General features: G+C 46.6%; 1 protein-coding gene across 1 annotated transcript in view; it reads left to right on the top strand.

Annotated features, from left to right (window-relative positions):
* The first annotated feature begins 7,741 nt into the window (after window positions 1-7,741).
* Window positions 7,742-14,676, top strand: part of LOC137095117 (ubiquitin carboxyl-terminal hydrolase 31-like) — a 32,848-nt gene continuing 25,913 nt past the window's right edge. Inside the window, exon 1 of the mRNA XM_067461396.1 lies at window positions 7,742-8,733. Coding sequence (XP_067317497.1) covers window positions 8,026-8,733 — 708 coding nt within the window. The 5' untranslated portion in view covers window positions 7,742-8,025. The remainder of the gene's footprint in view (window positions 8,734-14,676) is intronic.

Raw genomic sequence — 14,676 nt, 5'->3', positions numbered from 1 at the left:
CAGTAACTGGTTGGAACTACTTTGAGGTAACAGAAAAGCAAAATAAGACGACTTTGTTCAAGAGCGCTTAACCCCTTGGGGCAATGAGCCCGCAGTAACTGTTTGGAACTACTTTGAGCAAACAGAAAAGCAAAATGGAGGGGGGTTTTTTCAGAGGAGTAAGACCCCTTGGGACAATGAGCCCGCATTAACTGGTTGGAACTTTTTTGAGGACACAGAAAAGCAAAATAGAGGGCTTTTTTCAAGAGCGCTTCACCCCTTGGGGCAATGAGCCCGCATTAACTGTTTGGAACTACTTTGAGGTAACAGAAAAGCAAAATAAGAGGGCTTTTTCCAAGAGCACTACACCCCTTGGGGCTATGAGCCTGCAGTAACTGTTTGGAACTACTTTGAGGAAACAGAAAAGCAAAATAGAGGGCTTTTTTCCAGAGCGCTTCACCGCTTGGGGCAATGAGCCCGCAGTAACTGGTTGAAACTTCTTTGAGGAAACAGAAAAGCAGAATAAGAGGGCTTTTTTCAAGAGTGCTTCATCCCTTGCGGCAATGAGCCCGCAGTAACTCGTTGGAAATACTTTGAGGAAACAGAAAAACAAAATAGAGGGCTTTTTTCAAAAGTGCTTCACCCGTTGGGGCATTGAGTCCACCGTATCTGGTTGAAACTACTTTGAGGTAACAGAAAAGCAAAATGGATGGGGTTTTTTTTCAGAGGAGCAAGACCCAGGGGCCAATGACCCCGTAGTAAGTGCGTGAAAGTACTTTGAGGTAACAGAAAAGCAAAATGGAAGTTTTTTTTTCAAAAGAGCTTGACCCAATTGGGCCAATGAGCCCACAGTAAGTGGTTGAAAGTACTTTGAGGAACTAGAAAAGCAAAATGGAGGGGGTTTTTTTCAGAGGAGCAAGACCCCTTGGGCCAATGACCCCGCAGTAACTGGTTGAAACTACTTTTAGGAAACAGAAAAGCAAAATACTTAGAGGGTTTTTCTCAAGAGTGCTTCACCCCTTAGGGCAATGAGCCTGCAGTAACTGGTTAAAACTACTTTGAGGTAACAGAAATGCAAAATGGAGGGTTTGTTTTCAGAGGAGTAAGACCCTTTGGGGCAATGAGCCCGCAGTAACTGGTTGGAACTACTTTGAGGAAACAGAAAAGCAAAATAGTGGGCTTTTTTCAAGAGTACCTCACCCACTTGAGGTAATGGGCCCGCAGGAACTGGTTGGAACTGCTTTGAGGAAACAGAAAAGCAAAATAAGAGGGCTTTTTTCAAGAGCGCTACACCCCTTGGGGCAATGAGCGCGCAGTAACTGGTTGGAACTACTTTGAGGAAACAGAAAAGCAAAATAAGAGTGCTTTTTCCAAGAGCGCTTCACCCCTTGGGGCAATGAGCCCGCAGTAACTGGTTGGAACTACTTTGAAGTAACAAATAAGCAAATTAAGAGGGCTTTGTTCAAGAGCGCTTCACCCCTTGGGGCAATGAGCCCGTAGTAACTGTTTGGAACTACTTTGAGGAAACAAAAGCAAAATGGAGTGTTTTTTTTTCAGAGGTGTAAGACCCCTTGGGCCAATGAGCCCGCAGTAACTGGATGGAACTTTTTTGAGGACAGAGAAAAGCAAGATAAGAGGGCTTTTTCCAAGAGCACTACACCCCTTGGGGCTATGAGCCTGCAGTAACTGTTTGGAACTACTTTGAGGAAAACCGAAAAGCAAAATAGAGGGCTTTTTCAAGAGTGCTTCACCCCTTGGGGCAATGAGCCCGCAGTAACTGGTTGAAATTACTTTGAAGAAACAGAAAAGCAGAATAAGAGGGCTTTTTTCAAGAGTGCTTCACCCCTTGGGGCAATGAGCCCGCAGTAACTCGTTGGAACTACTTTGAGGAAACAGAAAAACAAAATAGAGGGCTTTTTTCAAAAGTGCTTCATCCCTTGGGGCAATGAGCCCACTGTAAATGGTTGAAACTACTTTGAGGTAACAGAAAAGCAAAATGGATGGGTTTTTTTTTCCAGAGGAGCAAGACCCAGGGGCCAATGACCACGCAGTAAGTCGTTGAAAGTACTTTGAGGTAACAGAAAAGCAAAATGGAAGTTTTTTTTCCAAAAGAGCTTGACCCAATGGGGCCAATGAGCCCACAGTAACTACTTTGAGGAAACAGAAAAGCAAAATAGTTAGAGGGTTTTTCTCAAGTGCTTCACTCATTGGGGCAATGAGCCCACAGTAACTGGTTGCAATTACTTTGAGGAAACAGAAAAGCAAAATAGAGGGCTTTTTTCAAGAGTGCTTCTCCCCTTGGGGCAATGAGCCCACAGTAACTGGTTGGAACTACTTTGAGGAAACAGAAAAGCAAAATAGTGGGCTTTTTTCAAGAGTACCTCACCTACTTGGGGCAATGAGCCCATAGGAACTGTTTGGAACTTTGAGGAAACAGAAAAGCAGAATAGAGGGTTTTTTTTTCAAAAGTTTGACCCCCAAAGCAAAGTGCACCGAATAATAATAGCAATAATAATTAAAAGGAAAATAATTCTTAAAAAATAATGAATTTTAATAATATAATAAAATATTAATTCATTAAATAAAAATAAATAAAAATTCTTCCCCTCCCCACCCCACACACAGGCAGGTCTGGCACAAGACACAGCCAGCCACAGCCTCAGCCAGAGCCTCAGCCAGCCCATTGTATGCTAATCAAGGTGGTCAGTTGAAATATTCACACCTAGCCCAACTTACAAAAGCCCTTTGTCTCACCCTGGTCATTCCACAGATATATAAACCCCCTTTTTCCCAGCTCCAGTAGACCTCACCTCTGAGGATGATTGCCATAGATGCTGGTGAAATGTCAGGAGAAATGCCTCTAGAACATGGCCATATAGCCCGAAAAAACCCACAAGAACTGAGTGATTCCAGCCATGAAAGCCTTCGACAATACATAGTTTCTTATCTCTTCTGGCTAACCTCTGGAATTGCACATTTAACTGGGCATATCTCCCCTTATCACTGTTTTCTTTTGCTTTCCTCCTTTCTTGGGCTACTTCCAGTGTCTCATCAGACAACCATTTTGCCTTCTTGGTTTTCTTTTTTTTTTTGGGACATACTTTGTTGCCGCCTCCTGAACAATGTCACGGACTTCTGTCCAAAGTTCTTCTGGGACTCTGTTTACTAAATCTAGTCCTTCAAATCTGTTCTTCACTTCCACTGTGTATTCGCTAGGAATGTTAGTGAGATCATATCTAACTGGTCTGTGTATTTTCCCTGATCTCTTTAGTTTTATTCTGAATTGAGCAATAAGAAGTTTGTGATCTGATCTACAGTCAGCCCCAGGTCTTGTTTTCACCGACTGGATGGATGTCCGCCCGCCACCTTTGGCTGCAAATGATGTAGTCAATCTGATTTCGGTGTTGACCATCTGGTGAGGTCCATGTATAAAGCCATCTTTTAGGTTGTTGGAAGAGAGTATTCATTATACACAGCGAGTTTTCTTGGCAAAATTTTATCAGCCTGCGTCCCGCTTCATTTTGTTCTCCAAGACCATGCTTGCCTGTGATCCCAGTTGTCATTTGACTTCCCACCTTGGCATTCCAGATTCTATCTATACACATAATAAAAGTGAAAATATGTATGTGTGTATTATGTGTATAGATATATATGTGTGTATGTTTATGTCAATATGAAAGTCCTAGGACATAGACAGTGCACATATGTATATGGATCTCTGCTACTATTCGCTTTCTTGTTTGCATGCTGCAAGTCGTCTCTGGTTGCTTCTGGATCGAGAGAATCGGCCATCTACGAAGACGTTGCCCAGGGGACGCCCGGATGTCTTGCAATCCTGCGAGGAGGCTTCTCTCATGTCATCGCCATCTTGAAGCCAGGCAAAGACCGTAATGACCCAAAAAGCTACAGACCAATCTCCCTGTTGTGCCACCTTTACAAAGTTCTGGAGAGACTTATTTTGCATAGGATTATGGAAAATATAGACCCCTGTCTGATCCCACAGCAAGCTGGCTTCAGAAAAGGCAAAAGCTGCACATCGCAAGTGCTGAACCTGACTCAGCACATAGAAGGCTTTGAAAGGCAGCAGATCACAGGAGCTGTCTTCATAGACTTGTCAGCAGCTTATGATACTGTGAACCACCGCCTCCTCCTGGGAAAAATGTATAATATCACAAAGGATGACCACCTCACCCGCCTCATAGGAAACCTGCTACAAAACAGGAGCTTCTTTGTTGAGTTCCAGGGCCAGAGAAGCAGATGGCGGAAACAGAAGAACGGCCTGCCTCAGGGGAGCGTGCTTGCTCCATCCATGTTCAACATCTACACAAATGACCAGCCACTGCCAGAAGGGACAGAGAGTTTCATCTATGCTGATGATCGTGCCATTACTACTCAAGCAGGGAGCTTTGAGATGGTTGAACAGAAGCTCTCCGAAGCTCTAGGTGCTCTTACTGCCTATTACAGGGAAAACCAACTGATCCCTAATCCATCTAAAACACAGACATGCGCCTTTCACCTTAAGAATGGACAAGCATCCCGAGCTCTGAGGATTACCTGGGAAGGGATCCCACTGGAGCATTGCAACACACCCAAATACCTGGGAGTCACTTTGGACCGTGCTCTGACCTACAAGAAGCACTGCCTGAACATCAAGCAAAAAGTGGGTGCTAGAAACAACATCATATGAAAGCTGACTGGCACAACCTGGGGATCACAACCAGACACAGTGAAGACATCTGCCCTTGCGCTATGCTACTCTGTTGCTGAGTATGCATGCCCAGTGTGGAACACATCTCACCACACTAAAACAGTAGATGTGGCTCTTAATGAGACATGCCGCATTATCACAGGGTGTCTGCGCCCCACACCACTGGAGAAATTACACTGCTTAGCCGGTATTGCACCACCTGACATCCGCAGGGAAGTAGCAACCAACAGTGAAAGAACCAAGGCAGAGACATCTCCAGCTCATCCCCTGTTTGGGTATCAGCCAGCACGTCAACGACTTAAATTAAGACATAGTTTTCTTAGATCTACAGAGACACTCGCTGGAACACCTCAGCAAGCGAGAGTCCAAAAGTGGCAGGCCCAAACCCAGAACCTCAATTCATGGGTGATACCAGATGAGAGACTCCCCCCTGGGCACACAGAAGACTGGGCGACTTGGAAGGCGCTGAACAGACTGCGCTCTGGCACCACGAGATGCAGAGCCAATCTTAAGAAATGGGGCTACAGGGTGGAATCCTCGGCATGCGAGTGCGGAGAAGAACAAACCACAGACCACCTGCTGCAATGCAACCTGAGCCCTGTCACATGCACAATGGAGGACCTTCTTGCGGCAACACCAGAGGCACTCCAAGTGGCCAAATACTGGTCAAAGGATGAGCCCGAGCGCGGCGGGGAGCCCCGCCTTCACGTTGGTGTGAGCTGCAGCGGAGCGTTCCGCAGTTCCTGGGTCAAGTTTGGGGACCAACAGATGAAATGTGCCCCAGCAGCCAGCTCAAAACCAGGAATGCCTGCAACTTTCTTTTTGCTTTCCCCTCTCCTTACTTTGTAACATTCCCCTAATAAAGGTACTTGAAACTTGCAACATTTAATCTCTCCGCTTGATACTTTTGTATCTTTCCTTGACTCAGACCATAAGCAACACAAAATAAACCTTTTTCCAGGCTCCGGAGAGCCGTGAGCCTGTGGGAGGCGCCTTCGGGGGCCCCCCGGACCCCGAATCTGCGTCCACCCAAACCGCGGATATGGAAACCGCCATTTCGGACCCCCTTATCCGCAAAAACTCATAAAATGGCAGATTGCCGCCGTTCCAATTTTATATTTTTCTGCTACTAATCCGAAGACTAACTGCTATCTCCCTTTTCTCATTTTGGACTCCTACACCCGGGAATAAATTGATTTTGTTTCGAGTATTTTATTTGACAGAAATCAGCTGTTTGTCAATTTGGATGGGTTCTTCCAAGACAGCCGGTTTCTCCTCAGCACTGCTCGCTCCTGCCTGGATCCAGCAACCGGGGACCCACTGTGGTCACCCATAGGAGACCCCGGGAAGGCAGCCAGGCATGGGTCCCGGTTTCTGGCGAGAGAGAGACATAGTTCCCAAAGGATGGACAATGGACACTGTCACCATTTCAACCCGGAAATCATCCTTGGACTTTTGCCTTCTCCTATTGACTTTCTGCCTCACACTTCGGACTGTTCATTGCCACATATTTGGACACTGACTTCCCGGCAAGGCTTGCCTTGAAGTGCTCCGTTTCCGTGCACCTTCATTGAGGGACCATGAAATCTTAATAAAGTTCAAATATTTTAATAAACTTTACTTGGGGTGGGGATGGGATTGCCTTATGAAATGTATGTCATGAAATATCATATAGAGTGTACTGTGTTCCCCCTTCCCGCCTTTCCCGCTGACCCTTGCCCCATAAAGAGGTGATATGAGGATTACTGTCTTGGGGAGAAACTCCTTTGTTCTCCCGAAACCCTTCCTGATTGCTACACTTGCATGGACAATACTGTTGTTTCCCCAACCCTGGCCCTCGGAGCAGACCAGCGAGGGGAGGGGGTCAACAGAAACTCGGAAAGAAAAGACTGATTAAATCACCCAGGTATCGTTGATCCCCCCTGAGGTCCGATATCGAAAAAGCCTTTTCATATTTCCTCCAAATCCCATCACAGACCAGGAAACGCATTGTTCCCTTATCTTTCACCCCGCCAGTGAGGACAAAAGCCTCACATTCCAGCTGGCGGATGCCCCTAAGCTCATCATTTCCTCAGCCATTGTCAAGCTTCGTGCAGCCTCCTAGCTGCCGATTGGTCCATCTTCAAAAGCGCTAGGAAGGCGCTGATTGGCCTCCCTGAGGCGGCGGAGCCTGCTGATTGGTCCAGAGGCGAGGCGTGCAGCCTCCTCCCTGCTGTTCCGCGGCCAGCCAATCAGCACGAAGACGGCCGGCAGAGGGCAGGCGGGAATTTTGAAACTGTTTTCCTTTGTCTGCACACTATAAAAATGTTTGGAAATTCTGTAAAATTATGCTTGTATGTGAATGATCACTACAATCGCATCCTTTTCAGCTGAATCGCAAAATAAACGCCTCGGTCACTGAACTTCTTCCACCTCTGGTGAGATTAATTATAAATATTTTTATATTCTCTGGATTGGCTTCCGCTGGCCTCACCGAGGTTCGAGGACCCTTTTGAGCGGTCCTAAGGGATCTCTCCCGCTGGGAGACCCCCCAAAAGAGCTCGATATCAAGGACATTTAACCAACTACCAAGTTTGCAAAATCTGTGTTTTTTTTCCTTTTTGTTTTTAATCTGTGTGTTTGTTTTGTTCTGTTAGAATTGTAACACAATGGTATGGTTGCTGATGACACGATAAATAAATATGCTACTATTTTTCACTTCTGGGTCACAGCTTTTTGAGCCCTCTGAGGCCCCGTAGCCCTTCCCGAGCTATAACGCGAAGGATACAGTTCACGACCGGCTTCTTCGCCGGAGCTTTTCCCCCTCACACTGTACTTTAAAGGGAGTGGAGCCAACGGGAACGAGGCTTCTTTTGATGGTGGCTCTTGGGCTGCCACCGCCCCTCCGAAAGGCCGCCCCTCCGAAAGGAGAAACGGGGAAGGCCTTTGCCAGGAGTGAAGATGGCGCCCGTGGCCCAGAAGAGGCAGGGTCTTGCCCTGATCCAAGATGGCGCGCCTCCTGGGCATAGGCGGAGCGGGAAAACACCCGCCCTTTGCCAGAAGACAAGATGGCGCCCGTTGTTCAGCAGTAGCCGGGCGCCACCCTGACCCAAGATGGCGCGGACGGGTTCCCGGGCTCCTCCCTGGCTCCTCCTCCTCCTCTTCCAGGGCCGCCGCCGCCGCCGCTGCCGCTTCAGCCGGAGCAGCCTCAGCGGTGGCGGCGGCTCTTCGGTCTAACGATGACCGGAGGAGAGCCAGGCTTGCGGCCGGACTAGGCCTCACGATGCGGCTGAGGCGCCGGGTGGTGGTAACTCTACTCGAGGCCTGTTCTGGCTCTGCGAGTAGGCCTCAAGTCCAAGATGTCGGGGCGGCTGAGCGGAGCCATGGCGCCGGCGGCGCCTTCGAAGGAGAAGCGCTCCTTCAGGAAAAGGTTGCTGTTCCGAGGCCGGGCGGGCTCTGGAAGCGGCCCTTCCTCCTCCGTTCCGTCTCCTCCGGCGGGGCCTCGTTCCTTAGGCGGCTTCATGAGCCGCGTCCTCAAGACCCTCTCGACGCTCTCGCACCTCGGGCCTAGCGCGGGTGGAGCAAGCAGCGGCCTTGCCTCGTCGCAGCACGGCTTGGGGCGCTGCTTCCATCCCAGCCCGGAGCCTGAGCCAACGCCTCCCCCGCCGCCGCCGCCTCCTTCTCCGCCTCCCGAGGCCCCCCTACCGCCGCCCCCTCCTCCTGCTCCTCCCCCGCCATCGGCGTCGTCCTCCTCGGCGTCGGCTTCTACGGCAGTCCCCGGCGTCTCGGGCCTCCGCAACCACGGCAACACTTGCTTCATGAACGCCGTCCTGCAGTGCCTCAGCAACACGGAGCTCTTCGCCGAGTACTTGGCCCTCGAGCACTACAGGGCCACGCAGGGAGGAGGGACGGGAACGGGAACAGGAGGCTCCGAAGCAGAGGAAGCGCCTCTCCCCGAGGAAGAGCGAGCCCCCAGCAGCGGGGGCGAGGTCACGGAGCAGCTGGCCCACCTGGTCCGGGCCCTCTGGACCCTGGAGTACACCCCGCAGCACAGCCGAGAGTTCAAGGTGAGCTTTGGCCTCGGAAAGAATCATCATCTCTATAAGTAACAATGTAATGGTCGCTTGCGGGATTAACATAACTCAAAAAACACTGGGCGAATTGACACCAAATTTGGCCACAAGACACCTACTAACCCAAGAAGTGACCATCACTAAAAAAAATGATTTTGTCATTTGGGAGTTGTAGTTGCTGGGATTTATAGTTAACCTGCAATCAAAGAGCATTCTTAACTCACCAATGATGGAATTGAACCAAAAATAGCACACAGGACTCCCATGACCAATAGAAAATAGTAGAACGGTTTGGGGGCATTGACCTGGAGTTTGGGAGTTGTAGTTCACCTACATCCAGAGAGCACTGTGGCCTCAAACAATGATGGATCAGGACCAAACTTGGCACAAATATTCCACATGCCCAAATATGAACACAGAGGGAGTTTGGGGGAAATAGACTGAAAATTGGGAGTAGCAGTTACTGGGATTTATAGTTCACCTACAATCAAAGAGCATTCTGAATCCCACCAATTACAGCATTGGGGGAAACTTCCCCCATGATTCACAGAAAATACTTAAGGCCATCCAGTCCAACTCCCTTCACCAGGGCAATAAAACGTAATCAAAGTCCTCCTGACAAAGAGCCATCCAGCTGTTGAGATTCACACACACACACACAGATATAATATCATAGATTTGAAAGGGACCCCCTAAAAAGGACAGTTATATGTTGCATGTTCCATAATAGGCAAACCAGACAATCTCTACATCAACACTGACAAACAGCAAAAAAAATACTGCTTACCCACAAGCATAAAAATTACATAAATTAGAAACCATCACTTTCTCATTACTTTATTTTCCAGATTACCAGACTGGGCCACAGCAACACGTGGCAGGAGACAGCTAGCAGTAATAGTAGTAGTAGTAGTAGTAGTAGTAATACAACAACCTCGGAGCGGCTAACATGAGGCCAAGCCCAACAATTACAACAAATCAAAATCAAGTACAAACAGCAGATAATAACATCAAATAAAAATAAACAACAATCTAATACAAAGTCAACACAGGAAATGAAAATAAAATAGTTAAATGAGCATAGCAGGCTGGGCCAGTTACAAGGAATAAAATTATAAAATATAAAAACCCTGGGGGAGATGGGTGAGTAGGGTAGCGTGCCTGGTGGGAGAGTTCAGATGGGGTGAGTTTTACTAAAGCAGTGGTTCTCAACCTGTGGATCCCCAGATGTTTTGGCCTTCAACTCTCCAAAATCCTGACAGCTGGTAAACTGGCTGGAATTTCTGGGAGTTGTAGGACAAAACACCTGGGGACCCACAGGTTGAGAACTACTGCACTAAATGATGAGATAAAGTGCACCGAAGGGCATATTATACTGAGCGGGTTGTGTTATGGGGATTTGCATTCATTCCTCAAAAGCACACTGGAACAGCCAGGTTTTTTGGTTTTTTCTGAAAGCTGCCAGGGTGGGTGCTTACCTAATCTCACCAGGTAATGAGTTCCAATGCAGAGGGGCCACCACAGAGAAGTCCCTCTCCCTGGTCCCCACAACTTACACTTGCGGTGGAGGAGGAAGCAAGAGGAGGGTCTCCCCAGAAGATCAAAGGGGTTGTGTGGGTACATAGAAGGAGATACAGCAGGTCCCAAACAGTTCAGGACTTTGTAGGTAATAACCTGCACCTTGAATTGGGCCCAGGAAATGAACAGCAGCGAGTGGAGCTCTTTAAACAAGGGAGTAGACCGCGGATTGAAGGGACTCCCAACATCCAGAAGCCGTTGCTGGCTTCTTCAATGGGCAGGGATGCTGGGAGTTGGAGGCCTCACAGCACTTGGAATAACAACAACTCTGGCACAAGCTAGTAAAGGTGGTCCCAGTGATAATTAGCATATTGGGTGCAGTGCCTAAATACATTGGCCTGCACTTAAAAACAATCTGCGCTGACAAAATTACCATCTGTCAGCTGCAAAAGGCCACCCTACTCGGATCTGCACTCATTATTCGCTGATACATCACATGGTCCTATACGCTTGGGAAGTGTTAAGCATGTGACCAAATACAAAAGCCGGCATGGTGATCTTGTTTGCTGTGTCCAAATCTTGTAATGTTTCTAATAATCTAGGAGCCCCTAGCAGTGCAGTGGGTTAAGCCCTTGTGCCGGCAGGACTGAAGACTGACAGGTTGTAGGTTTGAATCTAGGGAGAATGTGGATAAGCTCCCTCTGTCAGCTTCAGCTCCCCAAGCGGGGACATGAGAGAAGCCTCCCACAAGGATGGTAAAACATCAAGACATCTAGGTGTTCCCTGGGCAACGTCCTTGCAGACGGCAAATTCTCTTACATCAGAAGCAAGTTGCAGTTTCTCAGGTTGCTGCTGACACGAAAAAAATCAAATAATAATAATAATCAACATCATTATGGCATCCTTCTTTGGCCCTCTCTGGGATGGGATTGGGAGGCACTGTTTTACAGTGGCTCCCGTCCTTCCTGGAGGGGTGGACCCAGATGGTAGAGTTGGGGGACTCCTGTTCGACTTTCTGGCTGGTTGCTTGTGGGATTCCTTGGGTTTTCATCCTGTCCCCCATGCTGTTTAATATTTACACAAAACTGCTGGGAGAGATCATCCAGAGTTTTGGAGTTCGGTGTCAAATTTATGCCGATGACACCCAACTCTATTACTCCTTTCCACCAAAAGACAAGGATGCCATCCTGCCCCTAAACATGTGCTTGTCATCAGTGATAGACTGGATGTGGGCTCATAAATTGAAAGTTAATCCAGACAAGACAAGGTACTCTTGGTCATTCGAAAGTGGATCAGGATATGGGATTACAGCCTGTGTTGGATGGGGTCACACTCCCCCTGAAGACACAGGTCCACTCTCTGGGGGTGATACTGGACTCATTGCAGACCTGGAACTTCAGGTGTTGGCAGTGGCCAGGACTGCCTTTGTACAGTTAAAACTTGTGTGCCAGCTGCGCCATACCTTGAGATGCCAGATTTGGCCACATCTTAGTCACATTCCGTTTGGACTACTGCAACACTCTCTATGCAGGGCTGCCATTGAAGATAGTTTGGAAGCTTCAACTGGTACAGAGATCAGCAGCCAGGTTACTAACAAGAGCCGTACAGGGAGTGGACAACTCCCATGTTACGGCAGCTCCACTGGCTACTAGTCTGCTTCGGGGCTAAATACAAAGTGCTGGTTATTGCCTATAAAGCCCTGAGCGGTTCAGGTCCATCCTTGCAAACGCGGCTGGTGGAGACGAGAGACAGGGCTTTCTCAGTGGTGGCCCCTCGCCTTTGGAACTCTCTAGCCAGTGACATTAGATTGGCTCCTCCCTCTTATCCTTTAGATGAAACTCAAAACCTGACTATGAGACCAAGCATTCAAACAGTAGAGGCAACACTCAGTTCTTGTGGGTTTTTTCAGGCTATATGGCCATGTTCTAGAGGAAAAGAAAGTCAGGGAGCACAGTAGATGTGCTTTCCTGGTCCTTAGTTTCTCCAATTTCCGTGTGTCTTGGAACAGTTTCTCCCCGTAGAGATGTTCAATGTATTGTCGAAGGCTTTCATGGCCGGAATCACTCAGTTCTTGTGGGTTTTTTCGGGCTATATGGCCATGTTCTAGAGTCTGGGTCTCTAGAACATGGCCATATAGCCCGAAAAAACCCACAAGAACTGAGTGATTCCGGCCATGAAAGCCTTCGACAATACAGTAGAGGCAACAATTTAGAATGAGACCCAATTTGTGTGATGATAATGGACTGACCTGGGTATGATTTCAAACCTGCATGATTTAAGCAATGTTTTAGTAATAGTACAGTTTTAACAAATTGTTTTAATTGCTTTTTATCATTTAATACTGTTTTTGGCATTGAATGAATGCCTGTTGTGTAGCCACCCTGAGTCCATCTCCGAAGGTGAGAAGGACAGGATACAAATTTACAGAATAAATAAATAAATAAATATTTTACTAGCCTCATCTCCCTCACTAAAGAAGTAAAAATGTCCCCCTTTCTCCTCTCTTTCAAAAAACTCTTAAAAACCCATCTTTGCACTTTAGTATATAGAGAGGAGGAGGAGCAGAACATTTCAAAATGTAAATGTGTTGGACACTGGAAATTAACTTTGGTGCTGTTGACTGTGGTATGTCATATTTAACATCTTCATCATTTTACACTTTTAAAGCATTTTAATTTATTGAGATTTTATGATGTAACTGTGGCTGACGAGGCCTACCCATTTGTTTTTAAGTATTTATTTGTTTGGTTAGTTATTATAAGTTCACACTGATGTTTATTTTATGTATTATTTGAATATATATTAGAATTATTTATTATTATTATGCTCTAGTGTGGAAGACTCCTCTCTTTAGTGCAGGTCTGGGCCAACTTCGACCTTCCCTTCAGGTGTTTTGGACTTCAACTCCCACAATTTGTAGCAGCCGGCTGTTAGGAATGATGGGAGTTGGAATCCAAAACACCTGTAGGGAAGACCAAAGTTGACCCAGACCTACTCTAGTATCATACAACTAGATGTCAAAGGGAGCCCCATCCTCCCTTTAAAAGCTCTCCAGTCCAAACCTTCTTCTGCCAGAATAATAAACTTTATTTGTATCCCACCCCATCTCCCTGAGGGGACTTGGAAAGGCTCACAACAATATAATTATACAAATCATCTTGACAACAACATGCATAAATATATCCAATTTAAATTAAATCAACAGCTAATAACGAGACAAAACAATATAAAATAAAACATTTTAAAATTACATAAAACGCAATTCATTAAAAATCTCAGCCATTGTTCAAGTAAAAAGAAACAGTGATCCAATTTTAGATTTATTTAATTTCTCTGACCGTTCGATGACATTAAGTTTACCCATTTTCAGACGCCTATTTGAATAACCAGGTTTTCAGTTCCTTCTGGAAAATGGATAGTGTGGAGGCCTGTCTAATCTCCCTAGGCAGGGCGTTCCAGTGCTGGGGGGGGGGGGGGGGGACTACTGAACAGGCCCTGTCCCTCGTCCCCACCATATAAATAATATCTATTTATACCCCGCTTTATCTCCCACGAAGGGGACTCTAAGTGGCTTAATGCAAAAGCCTCAGCATAATTATTTGAAACATACAAATATGTGAACATTAAAACAGGATCACATTTATTTACTTGTTTATTTATTTTGGGTATTTCTATCTCCGCTTTCTCCCAATGGACCCAAGGCAGCTCACAGCAACATTGAACCTACACTATAACATAAACCCATTGATTAAAGCAGCCCAAAAGAGTTCCATAGACAATTAAAATTAAACTAAATAAAGACTGAATTAATAGTAAGTCTAAAATTCCTATCCAGCTCAACTCCCTTCTGCTGACAAATGGCCATCCAGCCATAGTTATGATAGATATAATTGAGATAAATAGACATGATAGGAATGTATACATATTATAGGTATGTAATAAAACCATATAGCTAGAAGAGAACACAAGGGCCTTCCAGTCCAGCTCTCTTCTCCCGGACACTATCAAAACCCTCCTGACAAATGGCTATTCAGCTATAGATATGATAGATAGGTTTGAGATAGTTGGAATGATGCAATTGAAATAGATGGGTAGGTAGATACATATATGAATGCTATGTATATCATAGCATCCTGGAGTTGGAAAGACCTCAAATGCCATCTAGTCCACTCCTCTTCTGCCAGGTAGGAAGTCACCATAAATGGACCGCTGATGTATGGCCATCCAGCCTGTGCTTAACCGCCTCCAGAGAAGGAAGCTCTGTGCTGTCAAGTGGCTCTGGCTATCAGGAGGTTCTTCCACATGTTTGGATGGAATCTCTTTTCCTGCCATTTGAATCCATAGCTCCATTGTGTCCTAGTTTTGTGTCCCTCTAGATGCCACAGCACAGTCTTGAGTTCAAGATGAGCCCAGGAAGAC

The sequence above is a fragment of the Anolis sagrei genome, chromosome Y, assembly GCF_037176765.1.
Source record: "Anolis sagrei isolate rAnoSag1 chromosome Y, rAnoSag1.mat, whole genome shotgun sequence".
Classification (NCBI taxonomy): Eukaryota; Metazoa; Chordata; class Lepidosauria; order Squamata; family Dactyloidae; genus Anolis; species Anolis sagrei.
The sequence above is the reverse complement of the archived record's forward strand: the minus strand, read 5'-3'. Positions and strand labels throughout refer to the sequence as shown.